The sequence below is a fragment of the Acanthaster planci genome, linkage group LG14 (assembly GCF_054643075.1).
Source record: "Acanthaster planci isolate LZ-2023a linkage group LG14, COTS_SCS, whole genome shotgun sequence".
Lineage (NCBI taxonomy): Eukaryota > Metazoa > Echinodermata > Asteroidea > Valvatida > Acanthasteridae > Acanthaster > Acanthaster planci.
The window spans coordinates 12,121,797-12,137,966 of NC_141790.1; the positions used below are offsets into that span (position 1 = coordinate 12,121,797).

Here is a 16,170-nt window from a genome sequence, read left to right on the forward strand (position 1 = left end):
CCCTCTTGTGGTAATAAAAACGTGGATCGACGCCTCGCGGATACAGTTGGTACTCTGTCGGTTTGGTTGTGCGCTGACTGAAGGGATTGTGGGTTGATGATAACCAGTGTATTCTAATCGACCATTTCTGTAAAGTGGTGAAAATGGCGGAGAAACTTCCTTGGGGAATGCGAAATGAGGGCATAGCGCCTGGGTCCATGAAGGTATGCCACATTTTTGGGGAAATTTTGATAAAGCTGGCTATTCTCTGTAATTTGGACTGATTTGGAGAATGTTTATTGAATTGTAACAGAAATATTGAAGATGTAAAAGCCGTTTGATGAGTATCACTATTCATTAGAATCGCCCCCAAACCTGTGGATTTTCCATCTGTACTGAACATGCCACTTCGCCCCATTAATAACTGCTCATGAATTCCATGTATGCCTAGGCCCCCTACATGTACCTTGGTCCTTGCCCTTAATTTAAGTTAATGTCCGTGCCTGACACTGCATGAACTTTGAATATTCTTTGAACTTTGAATAGAGCTATGTTTCACTGAAAAAAAACAGCATGAATGTAGGCCTAGTTTTTTAGAAATTATGCCACTTTGTTACTGTTAGTTGTCCACATCATCACATGACATAGACCTACTAGTCACTGCTAGTCGAGGTGAACACCCTGACTGTACTACATTATGGGTGCAAAATCAGGCGAAAAATTTTGGAACTGATATTTTCAACACTTCTACCTTTCCAAGGAGCCAATTTCACTCCACAGCTGGTGGGATAAGAAGTGCAACTCGTCACCAAAGAAAGTCAGACATAACGTTAATTCTTGCCATTGTTGTGGACTGTTTTCAGCCGTTCTCCAGTGCAGTTCGTAAAGTGCGCGCAAGCAACTGTTCCGCGTACGAGATTCCGAGCTGCGTACACGCACATCGAAGCTACATGTTGACTGGAACCAGCGAAACTGAAGGCTGATTCATATTTGCTGCATTTACATACTCATAGCACGTAATGTGAATGCCGCATTTGATGTTCATACTTTCATCTTAAACACATCAAAGAGAAATCGTCAGTGAACTTATTCCTGTACTTATTCCTGTAGGGGGTTAATTGGTCAGTCTGAAGCCCCCGACCCAACAAAAAAAGGGAACTTTCTTTTAATATATGGGCAGGCAGGTTAAAGCCAGGTACCAGTCACGGCCTCTGTGTAGCAGGCTTGCGACAGACCTTCACTGGAAATTGCGCACGTGTAGTGCGTGCACGCAGCTCGGATTCCTGTACGTGCGTACACTTTAAAACTCGAGAACTGATGAATTACGTCTACAAATGTAACATTGCCTCACACTATTTTCCTCGATTTTGCAGTCCATGGTCCGTTCTTAAATTCCTAAACCCCCCAGACGAATAGATAAGGCCACAAAGAACTTGTAAACTTGAAAAATTAGTTTTTTCAACTAGGTAAACCAAGATCAAATTAGAACCAATTTTGTGGTTGTTTTGTACACAACTTTTATACCCTGGACGTCAGTCGTAATGAAATGAAGACAACATCCAACCTGGGCTAGTTGTCCACAGTGCCAAGGCTAGGCCATGTAAGCCTAGGCCTATTTTCATTTGAATATTTTGGAGTCATGATTAAGTCATCAAACATTGTCAAAACTTAACAACTTACAAGATTTTAACAATAACAGTAATCTCATCATCCTGTGTGATGTATGAATTTAATATCTTCCTCAGACCATTTCCCAAAACAAACTAAAGGCTTTCAGCGTTGGACAGATGAATCTTGGGAAGAAACTGTCCAAAAGAGCAGAGGAAGAGCAGAAGAAAAAGGTAACCTCTGTGTTTTTGCTGTATGGAAATGCACAAATGTGTTGTAACAAAGAAGCGAGATCTAACGCCAGTGTTTTTGAAATAAGCAAGTTAGGTAGTAGTCAGATTACCGTGATTACCACTGTTAAATCCATTTTTTCAAAAAGTTAATTCTCGTAATTAATATGAAAATTGTTAAACAGATCCAATTCAGCCTGGTTTTAATTCAGTATTCTCTTTTGTTTTGATTATCTGAATTTTGAAACAAGGTATCTGTTTTACTGTTTGTCTTCCCTTAATTTCATTGTCAGGCTCAAGAGAAAGAGGCAGCCAAGGTGTTTGAAGAGTTTGTAGCTTCATTTGAAGATACATCCAACCTCGGCAAAACATTTGTGCGAGGATCAACGATAAATCCAGAAACAAAAGGTATGTGAACCTAAAAGTTCACGTGACAAAATAACACATGCTCCCACAGAATCCACTTGCTGATAACAGCCAAATCAATATCCATAGCTGTTTCCCATAGATTTGTGTGTTACACTCAGCCAAAGCCGAGTGATTGTGATATGGCTTAGGATATCCTTGGATAAGCAGGTTTCCTTAATTTTTTACTTTGTGTAATTACCAAATCACTTTTACTTTTACACTCAATACCCTAATAAACTATTTTTAAATGTATCATTTGGCTCCCTCCTTTGTTGGATTTCAAGATGAAAAAAGCATTGATACTTGGTTTATTCCAGAGGAAAGATCTGACCATCAGGCTGGCAAGTTATACAAACCCTCGTCCAAGATCTCTGAGTCTGTACTTACACGTCGGCAGAAAGAGAAGGAAGCCGCAGAAGCCAGGGCAGAAAAAGAAAGAGTGGAGAAGACAGTAAGTTACAAGTTGTGAGCACGTCGTCACTGAGTTGCATTCAAGCCATCAAAGTTGCTTCATTGAAAAGAAAAGCAAGGATATTATTTGAATGTTGTTTTTGTTTTTTGTCAGGATTTTTCAAAGAAGAAGAAGGAAAAGGAGAAATCAAAAAGTAACTTGGAACTTTTCAAGGAGGAACTCAAAGTGTAAGCCATAAATTGTTCAATAATTTAGATTTGTATGCTTTTGGTCCATTTTTATCTACAGAGCAATAAGAAAAGGGTAAAAAAAGGAGTTTATTTGAGTTTTAAAGATTAATATACATGCATTACTAGAAAAAGCTCTAGGGTTCCGCCAGATCCAGTCAGCCTCAGTGTGAGTTTCCCTTCACTTTACAGATTACAGCAAGCAAGAGAGGAACGTCATCGTATGAAAAGAGAAAAGGGACATCATGATATCGACAGCCAGCGTGAACCATCACACTCATCCTCATCTGACGTTCGAGTTCCAGGTGCTTTAAGAGAAGTTTGAAAAGACTTACAGTTGCTTATTAAATCTTAAATAGGGTGGGCATTTCATGGATTACAATGCTCAGCCATGGGACTGTTAGTTTAAGAAGTCTTTGCCAGGAAGAATTTTCTGGGACTGCGATTTATGAAACCAAACTGACAATATATCTTTAAACAAATTCATGAATAGCATAGGAGCATCTTGGCTTGGAGTGACAGAGGAGTTCATTTGTTGCCGTTCTTATCAATTACTTGGCTCATCCCTGGTACATTTCATTCTCTTGCAGTTGGTATGGAAGATTATTCATACGGTTCTCATGATTATGGAGACCCAACTACAACTAACATCTTCTTGGGTAGCATCAACCCAAAGGTATGGACATAGAATGATTGTGCATATTTTAAATAGCAGGTGGCCCTTACTTGTTTTTGGAATCTGATCAGGTTAAGAGGTTATGTTACCGTAGTACAAAACCACTAACCAATAAGCCTGTTCGACTGGTCGACAGAGAGCCAAAATTGAAATTGATCAAACTAACAAAGGAAAATTCGCTGTAGCATAAACATAACATGGTAACCTTTTTCAAATACTCGGTTATCAGGATATGCAGCATGTGTGGGCCAACTGGAGAACAATTCAAATTTTCAAGTTTAAATTACCCTTTTTACGTTCAGAAATGTAACGTACACATACAATTTTCACCCCATTTTCTCCCAAATGTCACTTTTGATTAACGAGAAACACATCACAAAATGAAATCTGAAGTCTGATTATATTTCTCTGGTATAAATTTAGCAAACGTTTACACAGTGTGGAAGATCTCCGCAGACAGATTTTGGTGTCGTCATTTCCTGGCTGGCGTCGCCATTTTAACAAGCTAAAGAAAGTGACCTCGACTTTGCCGAATTTTAGCGCATGCACACAAACTAAGTTGATGGGGTGAACATACATGATGATATGACATATGATAATTTAATGTCCACAATTTCCATGTTGAAATTTGCTTTCCACCAGCATATAAGAGTTCTAAATGTAGAAATAATGAATAGGCCTATTCTTCGGGTTTTTTTGGGTTTTTTTATGTGGCTCTAGAGACATGATGGTTTCAGTAGTGTTTATTTCATGAATGGAAAATGACGTCATCGCGATAATGTCGGGTATCGCGATATTTTTTCATGATATTGCGATATGAAAAGAAATGAATATCGAACAGGCTTACTAACCTGTAAATAAGCAAGCCTGAAGTACCTTAGAAAATCAGAGCCCAAATAACTTGGCTTTGGCTTGAAAGTTACACATAAGTATATGGTAGTAGCTGCAGCCACTTCCCATAGAGTTGTGTAATATCAAGCCATAGCCAAATCATTTGGGCATAGACTTTAATGCTTTTCAATAGTACTAGCAAAAGGGGGATACCTACTACTTGTATATTTTGGTCCTTACAATGCCACAGATGGATGAAGAGATGTTGTGTGATGAGTTTGGTAAGTATGGTCCACTGGCCAGCGTCAAGATAATGTGGCCACGGACAGATGAGGAAAGAAGCCGCAACCGAAACTGTGGCTTTGTGGCCTTCATGACACGTAAGGATGCAGAGAGAGCCATCAAAGCCTTGAATGGTGAGCACTGGTGTGTATGGTTTTGTGTTGCTAACATTTTGAACGTCACGTTAATGCTGAAGACAAGGTGAAAATAACACCACAGGGCTGTAGATAATGACACCAAGAAATGGTAAGTAAGGCCAGACGGTTCACTTGTAGTATGTGTACAGTATTTCCGAGGTTGAAGGTTTAAATCAAATGTAGTCAATTTCTGTCAAAAGGGAGAAAAACGAAATTTCAACTGTATTGAAATAAAGCAAGACTATGCAAGAACACAGCAGTACTATTTTGTCATTTTGAGTTGTGAAATTTGCCTTTTAGGTGTGGAGATGATGAACTACGAGATGAAGCTTGGTTGGGGTAAGGCAGTGCCAATCCCGCCCAATCCTGTCTACATTCCTAAGGCTATGCTGGATCTGACCATGCCCCCGCCCCCCTCTGGCCTGCCCTTCAATGCTCAGAACAAGGACAAGAAGACCAGAGTGCCTCAGCCCAGCCAGCTCAGTACGGAAGAGGACCCAGAGCTCTTGAAGGTATTTCAATATTGGACTATCGTTCATTACAACTTTTCCATGGAGTTTACCGTACAGAGAAGATGAGACTTTAATTGGTTGGAGTTGAAGCAGGTTTGAAATAGTATTAACGGGATCACACACTTAAATTTCATGTGAAAGTCAGAGAAACATTATTTTTCCATATTTTCATATCGGTAAATTAAGAGATGAAAAGCTTTGTAAAATTCATGTTTTTCACGCTGTTAAAGTGTATTTATTAAAGAATTTTTGACACGACAGACATGTTGAATTCTTATAGAGGTTGCTTTTACTTCTTTTCCTGTGCATATTTTTTATAAAGTGAAATCGTTAAAAGGTAGTACAGGCTCTTTTCCTCACTACATTTCATTCTTTACGTGCTTAAATATATTTCAAGTTTAAGTTAAGTCCGTTTACTGGTTGCCTATATCCATCAACATGATTCAAAACAACAAATTGGGGTGACTTTAAGATTCTTAGAAGCAGTTAGAAGTATAAACCTGATTCCAAAGGAAAAAATGAATCAAATATGTTGAAATTCACATTTTTTAAAAAGGACAATGGAAGTAATGTTTAACTGTACCTTTTTCTTCATGAAGAGTACACGTAAATCACATGCAAAATGTACTTCTGCTGTAAAAAAAAAAGTTACCCCATTTTGCTCACAATTTTTCTCAAACATTTTGTACACATTCAAAATTGACAGTCATACATTCTCAAGAGTAAACTTGCATTTTGATCTTTGTGTGAATCCATTGACTGACATTTTCGTCTTCTTGTTCTGGCCTGTTAACCTGTTCCTTCACCAGACCTTAAAAGACGCAGTTGTAAAAGTGGTAATCCCGACCGAAAGGTACCCGGCCAAATCCGTTTTTCTCTCGCTTTTTTGCTAGGACTTTTTTCCTTTTCCTTGTTTTGAAATCTGTATCTACAGCCCTTGTCTTGTGTTTGGCTGTTTGGCAACCTTCATCATATAGCCTTTAAAAAAAAAAATCAAGCATTCACGTGTTTTGAAGAAGGGCAGGAGCTGCATAAGATGGTTTTCCAAACGGAGCGATTGTTTAAAGAAACTAATAATGTGGTCTGGCTGCTTTTGAAAAGAAAATACCACTGATTTGATTGCAGATCAAGTTTAACAATAGCATTAGCATAATTATTAGAAGGTTAGCAGTTAAGCCAGTTAACTCAGCTGAGTAATTGTTGAAGACTTCAGTTCTTCTCTGGAAATCTGTTTGAATTGAAATAGCAATTCACTTTACATGATAGAGGGTTCCATGTTTTTGTTTTCGTTTTTTTGCGTGATCTTTCTTATTATTCCAAAAGCCCTACAGAATGCTTCGAGACAGGCAAATCTCAGTTTAAGTCACTGTACAAATTGTCCGTCATTAATTTGGGGAGGACACAAACCCCCGTGTTCTTAATTTTCCTTGAGATTAAAAGATTTTGTTTCAAGCTCAAAATAAAAATCGTGACTTGGAGAAAGTATAATCTCTTCGTTAGGTTGTTTTCCCTCAATAAAATCAAACTATCGGCACAGAAATAGTGAATGTAGAACTCAAGGTTGCCAAACAGCCGCAAAGCAATGGCTGTAGTGTTGCCAAAATTAAAAACACAACTATTCTCCCATCGACACACCGGGGCATCGACTCAAAAACAGGTACGTAGAGCAGTTAGATAAGATTTAGCCTGGAGTAATCACTGTCAAACTCTCAGTTTTGACCTTGTTATGGTAGGAGGTAGTTATCATTGCTTTTAAGTTCAACTCTTACTTCTACATCTGTGATGTGAAATCACTTGGCATGAATTTGGGATGGTCTACGGATGTTTTGTTGATGATAGAGTAATTTTTCCTTGTAGAAATCTCTAGATGTCTCATATTACTACACTGGTGGGTTGATAGCAGGAATGCAAATAGCATTATGCTTTCCAAAAGATTTAAAATAGCTATAATTAGGCTACATGATTTTTTACATTTGATAATGTCCGCATGTGGCTTATAATCAAATATATTTCTTCATATTTTTAACACTGAATCCTGGGTTTTGTTATATTAAAAAAACATCTGAAAATTGACATTACCAAAACCCAGAAATTTTCTCAGTAAAGAGTTCTAGGCTTTGATTTATAATTCATGAGTAGTCAAAATAAGTGATGACAAAGACAAATTTATTCTTTTTTACAAATGAAATATACTTAGGACTTTAACTGATTCTTGAAAGCACTTTACCTAGCCATATTCCAGAGATTCTGAGCTTAACTACCATTGTGTAGATTACATGTTAATTCAGATTCTGAATTCATTAAACATAGATGAAATTTGATGAAATTTATCCGTTGGACTGTTGAATGTATACAGTGAGTATATGCGGTTGAGAACCAACTGTACAACCAAGCCTTGTTAGCCACTCGCATTCCTAGCTACTTCTTTTTTGCCAGCTTATAGTTTTGTAGTTTGGTCACTCTAAACAGGGAAAACAAAGCTTTTTTATTTTGTTTCCAGAACTCAAACGTACAGGGATCAATGCAGTTATTAATTACGTACATGGAAATATGTGTGCAGTTAGTAGTAGGCAAGGGGTAATATATGTTGTAAGATCAAGGTTTTATGAATATGAAGACAAGTTGCAACACCAATGAACCTCAGTTTGCCAAGCTCTCTATTAATCAGAGTAATATCTCTTTAGAGTGAATGACTTCTATCGAGCCTTGTAAGTCTTCAAAAGGAACAGTACTGTAAAACCTGTTGAATATCTCTAACGCCATCATTGTCTTCTTATATACTCCAGTCCATTAATTTAAAACAGTACACAGTTAAAGGTGCCCTTTGATGGCAGGCAGCTTTGGCATTTTGAAAGTTCCTTCAGTCTCAAAACAGGCCAACTAACTGTCACATGTTGAGGGCTTATACACAAGCTGCTGTGGGCAGCCAAGTGATGAAAGTATGAAAACTGCTACTGTGTGAGGGCACTCAGGAACCTTTTTTCTGTGTCCTGCAATAGGGTATCATTTTGTATCCACACTGCTGTGTGATTTTTTTCAACTGAGAGTACCCTCGTTTACACTTGTAATCAGGTCACACAGCACCCTCAACCATTTGTGAACAAACCTGATACATATAGGTCAGAGGTCTCCATTTTGAAAGTAATGTATTAGGTATCATCTTTACTCAAATTTGCGAGAATTTGTTCTACTTGACTTTGCCCCCTCCCTGCTTAAAGAGGTATCGTGTCACCTTACTACCTGCATATCAAAATCACAAAACTTAACATCACACGTGTGCTCAGGTTTGGTCAATTTTATATCAATGTTTTCAGCATTTTACAGCAACTTAATTGGGTGACTAAGTTTCAAAAACTGCTGGAAATGACTTGCTGACTTACATGCCGTGAAATTGGAGAGTTTATGGAGTGTGCATTGTATTCTTATTACAACAGACTAATACAAAACTTCCAGTCAGACAAATATACGCACATTGAAAATGGCACCTAAACATTACTCTTTACTTTGCATTACCACACCCTGGGAAGATTTTTTTACCAGAAACACACACATGAAGTCATTGCACCATTTCTCATCAAACAGTATCCCGTTGTTAGCCTAGGGTTTTTTAGGACGTAGGGACACATGGGGAAACCAAACCATTTTTTTCCCTGTCACAGGCCTCTATTGTTGGCTATTCACCGGATGATCGAGTTTGTCGTCCGAGAAGGTCCCATGTTTGAAGCGATGATCATGAACATGGAAATGGAGAATCCTCTCTACAGGTAAGAAGGATCCATACCACCTCCTCATTAACCCCAAATCTACCATCCCAGTCTGTAATAGACTCTCAATGAATGAAGTGGCTATGTCTCAGAGTAATACATGGGACTATGTCAAGTGGCTATGTCAAGCATGTGCTTTGTCTAGCCACAGCCAGAACCTTTGGACGCATCCTCTATTGTGATGGATTAAGGTCTGCTCTGCTAGTTACTATTTCTAGATATGTGAGGCTTGATGTTTCTGCTTTGTTTCATTGCAAAAAATGCATTGGCAAGCCATTTCAAAGTCCTCATGAATATTCAATTAAGCAGCAGAAGAGTTATTACTGGTACTGAGTTGCTTACATTTCACACTCTGCTTGCATTTCTAGATTCCTCTTTGAAAACCAATCTCCATCTCACATCTACTACCGCTGGAAACTCTATTCCATCCTTCAGGTGAGTTTGAGGTACAGTCAACTCCAGCTAAGTCGGCGCCCTCGGCACCCAAATATTTTTGACAACTTATGCAAGGCCGACTTCTACTGTAAGTCGTCATTTTGCTGACTTGCATGAAATGATGACCCATGCTTACATGTACGTAAATGTATGATATGTGATTGGGTTGCAACGCTCAACATAGTCCGAGTCTAGTCTGAGTATGGAGGAAGGAAAAGCCACGATGAAAACTTGTAATATGGTTTGCAATGCTCCAAAGTTTTGACACTGGGATTGGATTTTATGAAGCGTAGCAGTCCATGAGTGCGAAGAGAGGTCATGCCTACATGTACATGGACCAGTAAATGCTGAATTTGCCCGCTGACAGCCCAACAGAAATTTCTATTCCATTGTACTGCTGAAAATAGGTGCAAAAAACCTTGAAAGCGGAAAATACCTACACATAGAGGGGAGTATTTCAGAAGTTTTTGATCGCTTCATGTTTTCAGAGTGTCAAAGTTCGGAATGTACTTCGGGCATCACTGGCTCCCGACCATTCCATTTCGTTCTTGCTGTTTTTGCAGTAGGAACCAGTAGGGACATATTTTGAAACTTGATGCTTCACTGTGAAGTGTTTTTGGATGTACTGAAGTATCAGACTTGTGCTGTTTCAGTTATTGTCTTGAATACATTTGAAATGATTTTTTCTTTCTTTTGTCTTGGTAGGGAGATTCCATTGGTAAATGGAGGACAGACGATTTCCGTATGTTCAAGAATGGTTCAATATGGCGTCCTCCTCCCATCAACCCATACACCCAAGGCATGCCCGAAGAGCTTGCTCCCAAACCAGAACCTGCCAAGAAGGGAACCTTAACAGACAGGTAGTTATCTCAAGAAATATATATATGTGTGCCCCTGTTTCCAAGGAGCATTTCCTCCGTTATGAAACTCATTGGTATATCACTACTCGCATGACAAGTTTGCTGGTTGTCTCATTTTGCTGAAAGAAATCTGTCACTTAAGCAGATTTTGTGTTTAGAGGTCTTCAAAGTTTTTAAAGTTGCAACATTAGTAGACACCCGTGACATTTTCCACCCGCATAATGTTCATTTATTCAGACTGATGAGTCAAAGTGGAGAACACAGTGTGCTCTTTTATAAACTGAACATCATCAAGACATAATCTGTGGAATCGGGGCACATCTCAAAGATAAGTTACTGCTGCCCTCTCTGATGTTTTGTAAACTAACCTGATGTCTGGTTGTCTTGTGTCCATTAGTCAAAGGGACAGGTTAGAAGACATGCTGCGGGGTTTAACCCTGGAAAGATCCAAGATTGCCGATGCCATGGTGTTTTGTCTTGATCACGCCGAATCAGCCGAGGAGATCGTTGAGTGTATCTCAGAATCACTGTCCATCTTGGAGACACCTATCCATAAAAAGGTAAGAGTAATCTTCTGAAACTGTCCAAAACCAAAGTTGAAAAATCTGCACTTCCAGTTTTCAAGATATTGCTACTTAAATTCAAAACGGACTTTCAAATCAAACTTGATTACTGCTAGAAACTGCTTTTCCATGATCTGATTTGTTACTCCTTCAATTACCTCTGACTCTTTGACCTTGCCTTAGCTTGGTAGACTCTTCCTAGTCTCTGACATCCTGTTCAACACCAATGCCAAAGTGGCTAACGCCTCCTACTTCCGCAAGTACTTTGAGGTCAAACTGCCCATGATCAGTGTCAATCTGAGGGAGGTCCACGTCAAGATACAGCAGAGACTCAAAGCAGAACAGTTCAAGGTAACTCCAGTTTCAGCTTAGGCTCATCATTCTCAATTGTTGCCAAATATCCGTGATCTTTTGTAGATTCAGAGCTATTTGCATTTTTCAGAGACTGGAAAAAACGTTGGCTTGTAAACTCACAATATTCCTAGCAGATGGTTTTTGTGCTGAAAGGTTGGTGTAGAATTTTGTTTCAGCTTCTAATCCCAGACGGGTGATCAGAATTTTACAGTCAGCCAAGTCATGACAATCGGCCAGAATTCTTTTCCCTGCATCCACATGGACTCAGCCGCTGCTTTTCATGGTATAAGGCAGTGATTTTGTTTTTCGGTCCCTGTTATCCATGCAGCAAAAAGTGATGGCTTGTTTCCGAGCCTGGGATGATTGGACCATCTACCAGAATGACCTGTTGGTGCGGCTACAGAATCTCTTCCTAGGTCTGATGCCTCTGAATAAATGTGATGGTGAAGAAGAGGTGAGGATGGCTGAATGGTTGAACAAAAGAGGCTGCAAAAATTGCAAACCTTGAATGTGACCCTGTCCAACAAAAATGCTGTAGAAAGTCACCAGAGCTGCTTTTATAATTGAAGGCACTTGAGCTGATCATCAACTCAGTCACTTTCTTAATATCCCTGTTTATTTGTATTTTCACAAGGACTGGTAAAATTCAGAGGATTCAAAAGGCCCTTGACCAAAATGCCTAAGAACCAAAGATTTGTAGGGGTAGCGCTGAGTAGTTTGAGCTTGAAGCAGAAACCTGGCTTCACCCAGTTGTAGCAGTCTTATGTGTGTTTGTTTTTTTGCCCCCCCCCAAGGATTTGCCTCAGCTGGGCATTGCAGTTGACATCCTACCACAAGAAACCTCTGAACTTGAATCAGCAGACTTAGATGGTGCCCCCTTAAGGTTCAACGAAAATGTGGATGGGGAACCTCTAAACGAAAGCAGCAGTAGCAGGGTGCCTGATCTTGATGGGATACCTTTAAAGGAGGATGAAGGTGGAGACCTAGACGGAATGCCCTTGGAAGAGGCAGAGGATTATGATGGTGTTCCTCGTAAGTCTATACAGCAGAGACATGGACTGTTTTAACAAAATGTACTTTTGGTCCAGTTCATCTTGTATTGAGCTTCACCATTTTCATACGACAACTCCCAAGTACAAGACCAATATGCAATTTGGGGGGGCGTTATTCCTAAAAAAAAAACACAAGCTCTTGTGGCAAATTCCTGATCAAGAGATAATATGTACACTTATTTGATTGCTGCTTAGTTAAAGATGACATCGATCTGGATGGCACACCTATAGCAGAGCCCCCCAAGGAGAAGAAACCATCTGGAGGATTCAAGGTTGCTCCTTCTAAGTGGGAGACGGTGGATGCATCTGTCTTAGAGGCTCAGGCAATGACATCCTCCAAGTGGGAGTGGCTCGAGAAGGAAGAGGAGGAACAGACAGGCAAAGAAAAGGCAGAAGATCAAGAAAGGTAAAACATTTTGTTGACCGTCTCTATCCCTTCCTTGTTGAGTGTTAGTCACAATTTTTTACCTACCCATCCAACTGCAAAGGCTGGCTGAAATCTTTATGGAGTATTCAGCTTGGAGTCAATGTTTGATCATCATCCAATTTCCGCAGAGGTCAAGAGGAGGAAGAGATGGAAGGAGATTGGCAGGAAGAGAGTCCAGACAGAGATACATCATCTCAAGACATTCAGCTCAAGACCACCGAGATGACCGAGGAAAGGAGAGCCAAGCTGCGGGAAATAGAGGTACCTGATTCATTCTTTACCTTGCACAACAGAAGTTCAATTCAGTTCTTTCCCGGCCTTTTCATCCCCTTCATCCTCGTCTATTTCTTCAGCTGATTATGTTAATTTTTCTCTAACATTTATCTAGATTTTGAACATTATTATAGCATTGTCAGAATTTGTAGAAATCATTTTATTATTTTGGTTCTAAGTGTGTATTTCAAATGAACGCAATCATAGCTTCTTTTTCACGAATGAATATTTGTTGAGGTTCTGAGTAGAGATTTTTGTTGAGTAAATATTTGAAGTGGTAAATATTGCACAGCAAATTTGCGAGAATATTGCCTGGCAAATTTATTTACTATAATAGTGCCTGGCAAATTTTTATTTGACAAAGCTTTAATAAGCTGAGAACCACTCACAAGCTACCTCCATTAAGGAATTCATCTGGTGAATTAGCATCAACTCCCTAAACTTCTGCCTGTGAGTTACCCCACCACCTGATGAAGTCCAAAAAGTTTGATCTTGAATGAAAATTAAATTCTCCAACCTGCTATGTTCTCCTAGGTGAAGGTGATGAAGTTCCAGGATGATCTTGAGGCAGGAAGACGAAGTCGAAAGCACGGTCTGTCTATCCAAGAGCAAGTAGCCAAGTACAGGGCTAAGCTACTCCAAAAGGTTGGTACAATCCAAATACATTACTATCCAACTGTTTCTTACTCTGAGCTTATTGGTATAAGTATGATCTCTCCACATGGCGAAATATATTTTTTTTGTAATTTGGATGTATGTTTTTCCGTGTCATGTAGGAGCAGGATAAGGAGCTTGAGAAGCAGAGAGAACGAGAGAAGGAACGACAGCGAGAGAAGAAACTGGAACGAGTTCGTGAGTTTGAGCGAGCCCGTGAACGTGAGCGAGAACGACTCAGCCGCGTGTCAGATGATTCTGGAGATGAAACTCCATCCTCCTCATCGCGTCGTGAGCGTAAACGTCGGCATAGTCGCTCAGCAAGCCCCAAACGTACTAGGTCCCCGTCGCGGTCTCCGGTGTCTGAGGGCAGACGGTCCAGCCACATGGACCGCTCCCCTCTCTCCATCATCAGGGATTACTCCGACTCTCCAACCCACAAGTCCCGATCAGGGTCCCCCAAAAGATCTTCCTCTCGGCGTCGTTCGCGTTCGCCAAGGAGAACTCACCGATCACGCTCACGATCGCCTCGGCGATCACGCAGATCAAGATCAAAATCAGGGTCACCGTACAGGTCGCGTAGGTCAAGGTCACGCTCCCCCAGCAGGCATTCAAGCTCGTCTCACAAGAAGAGAAGAAGATGAAAATCGAGTTCTTTTGTACATAAATTGTTGCTTTCTTTTGTAGAAAATTGACGTCATCATTGCATTCTTGTAAATTCGATTACATCATTCGTAATTCTGCATTTAATTTTTCCCCCAGTTGCTCACATCAGTGACTCAAAGCCAACATCTTGGGCTTTTTGTTGTACATCCAGTTTTACACACTCTGTTTAAAATAGGGTTCCCACCGTCATCGAATATCCTGGAAAACATGTCTTGTGAGGGAAAAGTCAGGAAAATCAAGATCATGCAAAGGTTATTTTGATTGGCCACTTTTAACGTGATTAGGGAACGTTAAAGGTGTTTTGTGCTATCCTATAGAAAAAGGTAGTGGCTGTGACAGTCTTCCAGTTCATTTAAAACAACTTTTCTCTTTAAAATGGCATTAAATGTCATGGAAATTGTCGCATGTGAGTCATGGAAAGTCTTTGAAATGTTGTAGAATCTGGTTTTCAGATTTCTGTGGGAAGCCTGTAAAAATAAGACCTTCGGCAAACGTACTAAATACCAAGCACATTATGTTTAACATCAGAATTACAGTAATTGTGTATTCACTGAAAATATCAGTACATGTATAATGAAATTGCTATAAACAAAATCATAGAAACTTATCAACTGTGTTAGACTTTTGCCAGTCGAAATCTCGGTGAAAGTCATTTTGTTCATAAGTCAAAATCTGAAACCGACCAACTGTCATAAAACTCATCATTGTCAGTACACCGGACATGGCTGATATATCCATTTCTTTGCAATTAAGAAAATTTTGACTTTTTCATACGATACAGTGGTCCTTCTAAAAACAAGTTTTGGTTTCAATTCCTCGCCCTGTTTTTCCCGCGAGATGTTCAACAACAGTTGCTAGACTTGAATTACTTTTTATGTTTGGTAGCTGCAACAATACACAATTTTTACAAGAATATTAAATTCATTTCCCTCGTGTCTAATGGTGGAAAGAGCATTTTATAGCAAAAAAAACCTTGGCGTTGTCTGTTGCTTGACGACTTTAATACCCATGTCACAGTCCTGGACGTGAATCTGGTTTCTGTTACTTGAATGATAAAACCTGGAGTGTTGAAGCCAGCATCAAGGTCTGGGATTTGTTAAAAGGGACATTAGCCTGGCGCCAACTTTAGAGTTCATTTATGGTCTGAGAACTATACACTTGTCCTTTTCATGGGGAGACCATAGTACATGTACACGTAGTTTACAGTAGTTTGTAGTGTAATCTGGCTCCATTTGTGGTCCCTAACCCTAACCCCTTTGTGTTTCTGTCTCCCCTAGTCATTTGCCTATCTGTTTTCTCTTTGTTCCTCTGTAAATGGTCAGTCTGGCTTCCTGTTGGTCTTTTCGCAAGGCCTTTGTTCTCATTAAAAAAGGAAGACCAACAAACCCTTTGAAACACACAACACAAGAAATCTGTTCATTAGTTCAACTTTCTGTTACCATGGTGATTTACTCTTGTGTTATGTATGACTTCAGAAATGACGCTTTGTTATCAAATTGATCGGTAGTAATGTAGGCCTGTATCATCCTATTGTGGAACTTTGGGGCATGTCAAACGCTTTATATTTTGCCCGTTCCTTTTATAACTTGTTTTTCGTTGCCAATATTAAAATCTGGTCTCAAATTTGAAATGTGGCTTTTCATTGTTAATTTCATAGTTTATGTGTGAATTGTGTGGTAAATCGTGCGTGATTCCTTTTTTCTTAAAAAAACCACGTATCCAGAATGTTGTCAATGTCTACTTTTGGTGCGTTCAACTTTATATTACCCCTTTGAACTTAACAACTGCTGACCCGCCTTTTAATTGAACAAAGGGAGGTC

The 16,170-nt window shown here is 39.6% G+C and overlaps 1 protein-coding gene across 1 annotated transcript; it reads left to right on the forward strand.

Annotated features, from left to right (window-relative positions):
• Positions 1–52: 52 nt before the first annotated feature.
• Positions 53–15,980, forward strand: u2surp (U2 snRNP associated SURP domain containing). Its single transcript, XM_022242933.2, has 21 exons — positions 53–203; positions 1,725–1,820; positions 2,111–2,225; positions 2,543–2,676; positions 2,791–2,864; positions 3,057–3,169; positions 3,455–3,540; positions 4,622–4,787; positions 5,091–5,302; positions 6,112–6,155; positions 8,962–9,066; positions 9,435–9,501; positions 10,207–10,361; positions 10,759–10,921; positions 11,108–11,275; positions 11,607–11,732; positions 12,073–12,310; positions 12,526–12,736; positions 12,886–13,018; positions 13,565–13,675; positions 13,807–15,980. The coding sequence occupies exons 1-21, from the start codon at positions 144–146 to the stop codon at positions 14,326–14,328; spliced, it is 3,099 nt and encodes a 1,032-aa protein (XP_022098625.2). The 5' UTR covers positions 53–143; the 3' UTR covers positions 14,329–15,980.
• The last annotated feature ends 190 nt before the right edge of the window (positions 15,981–16,170 follow it).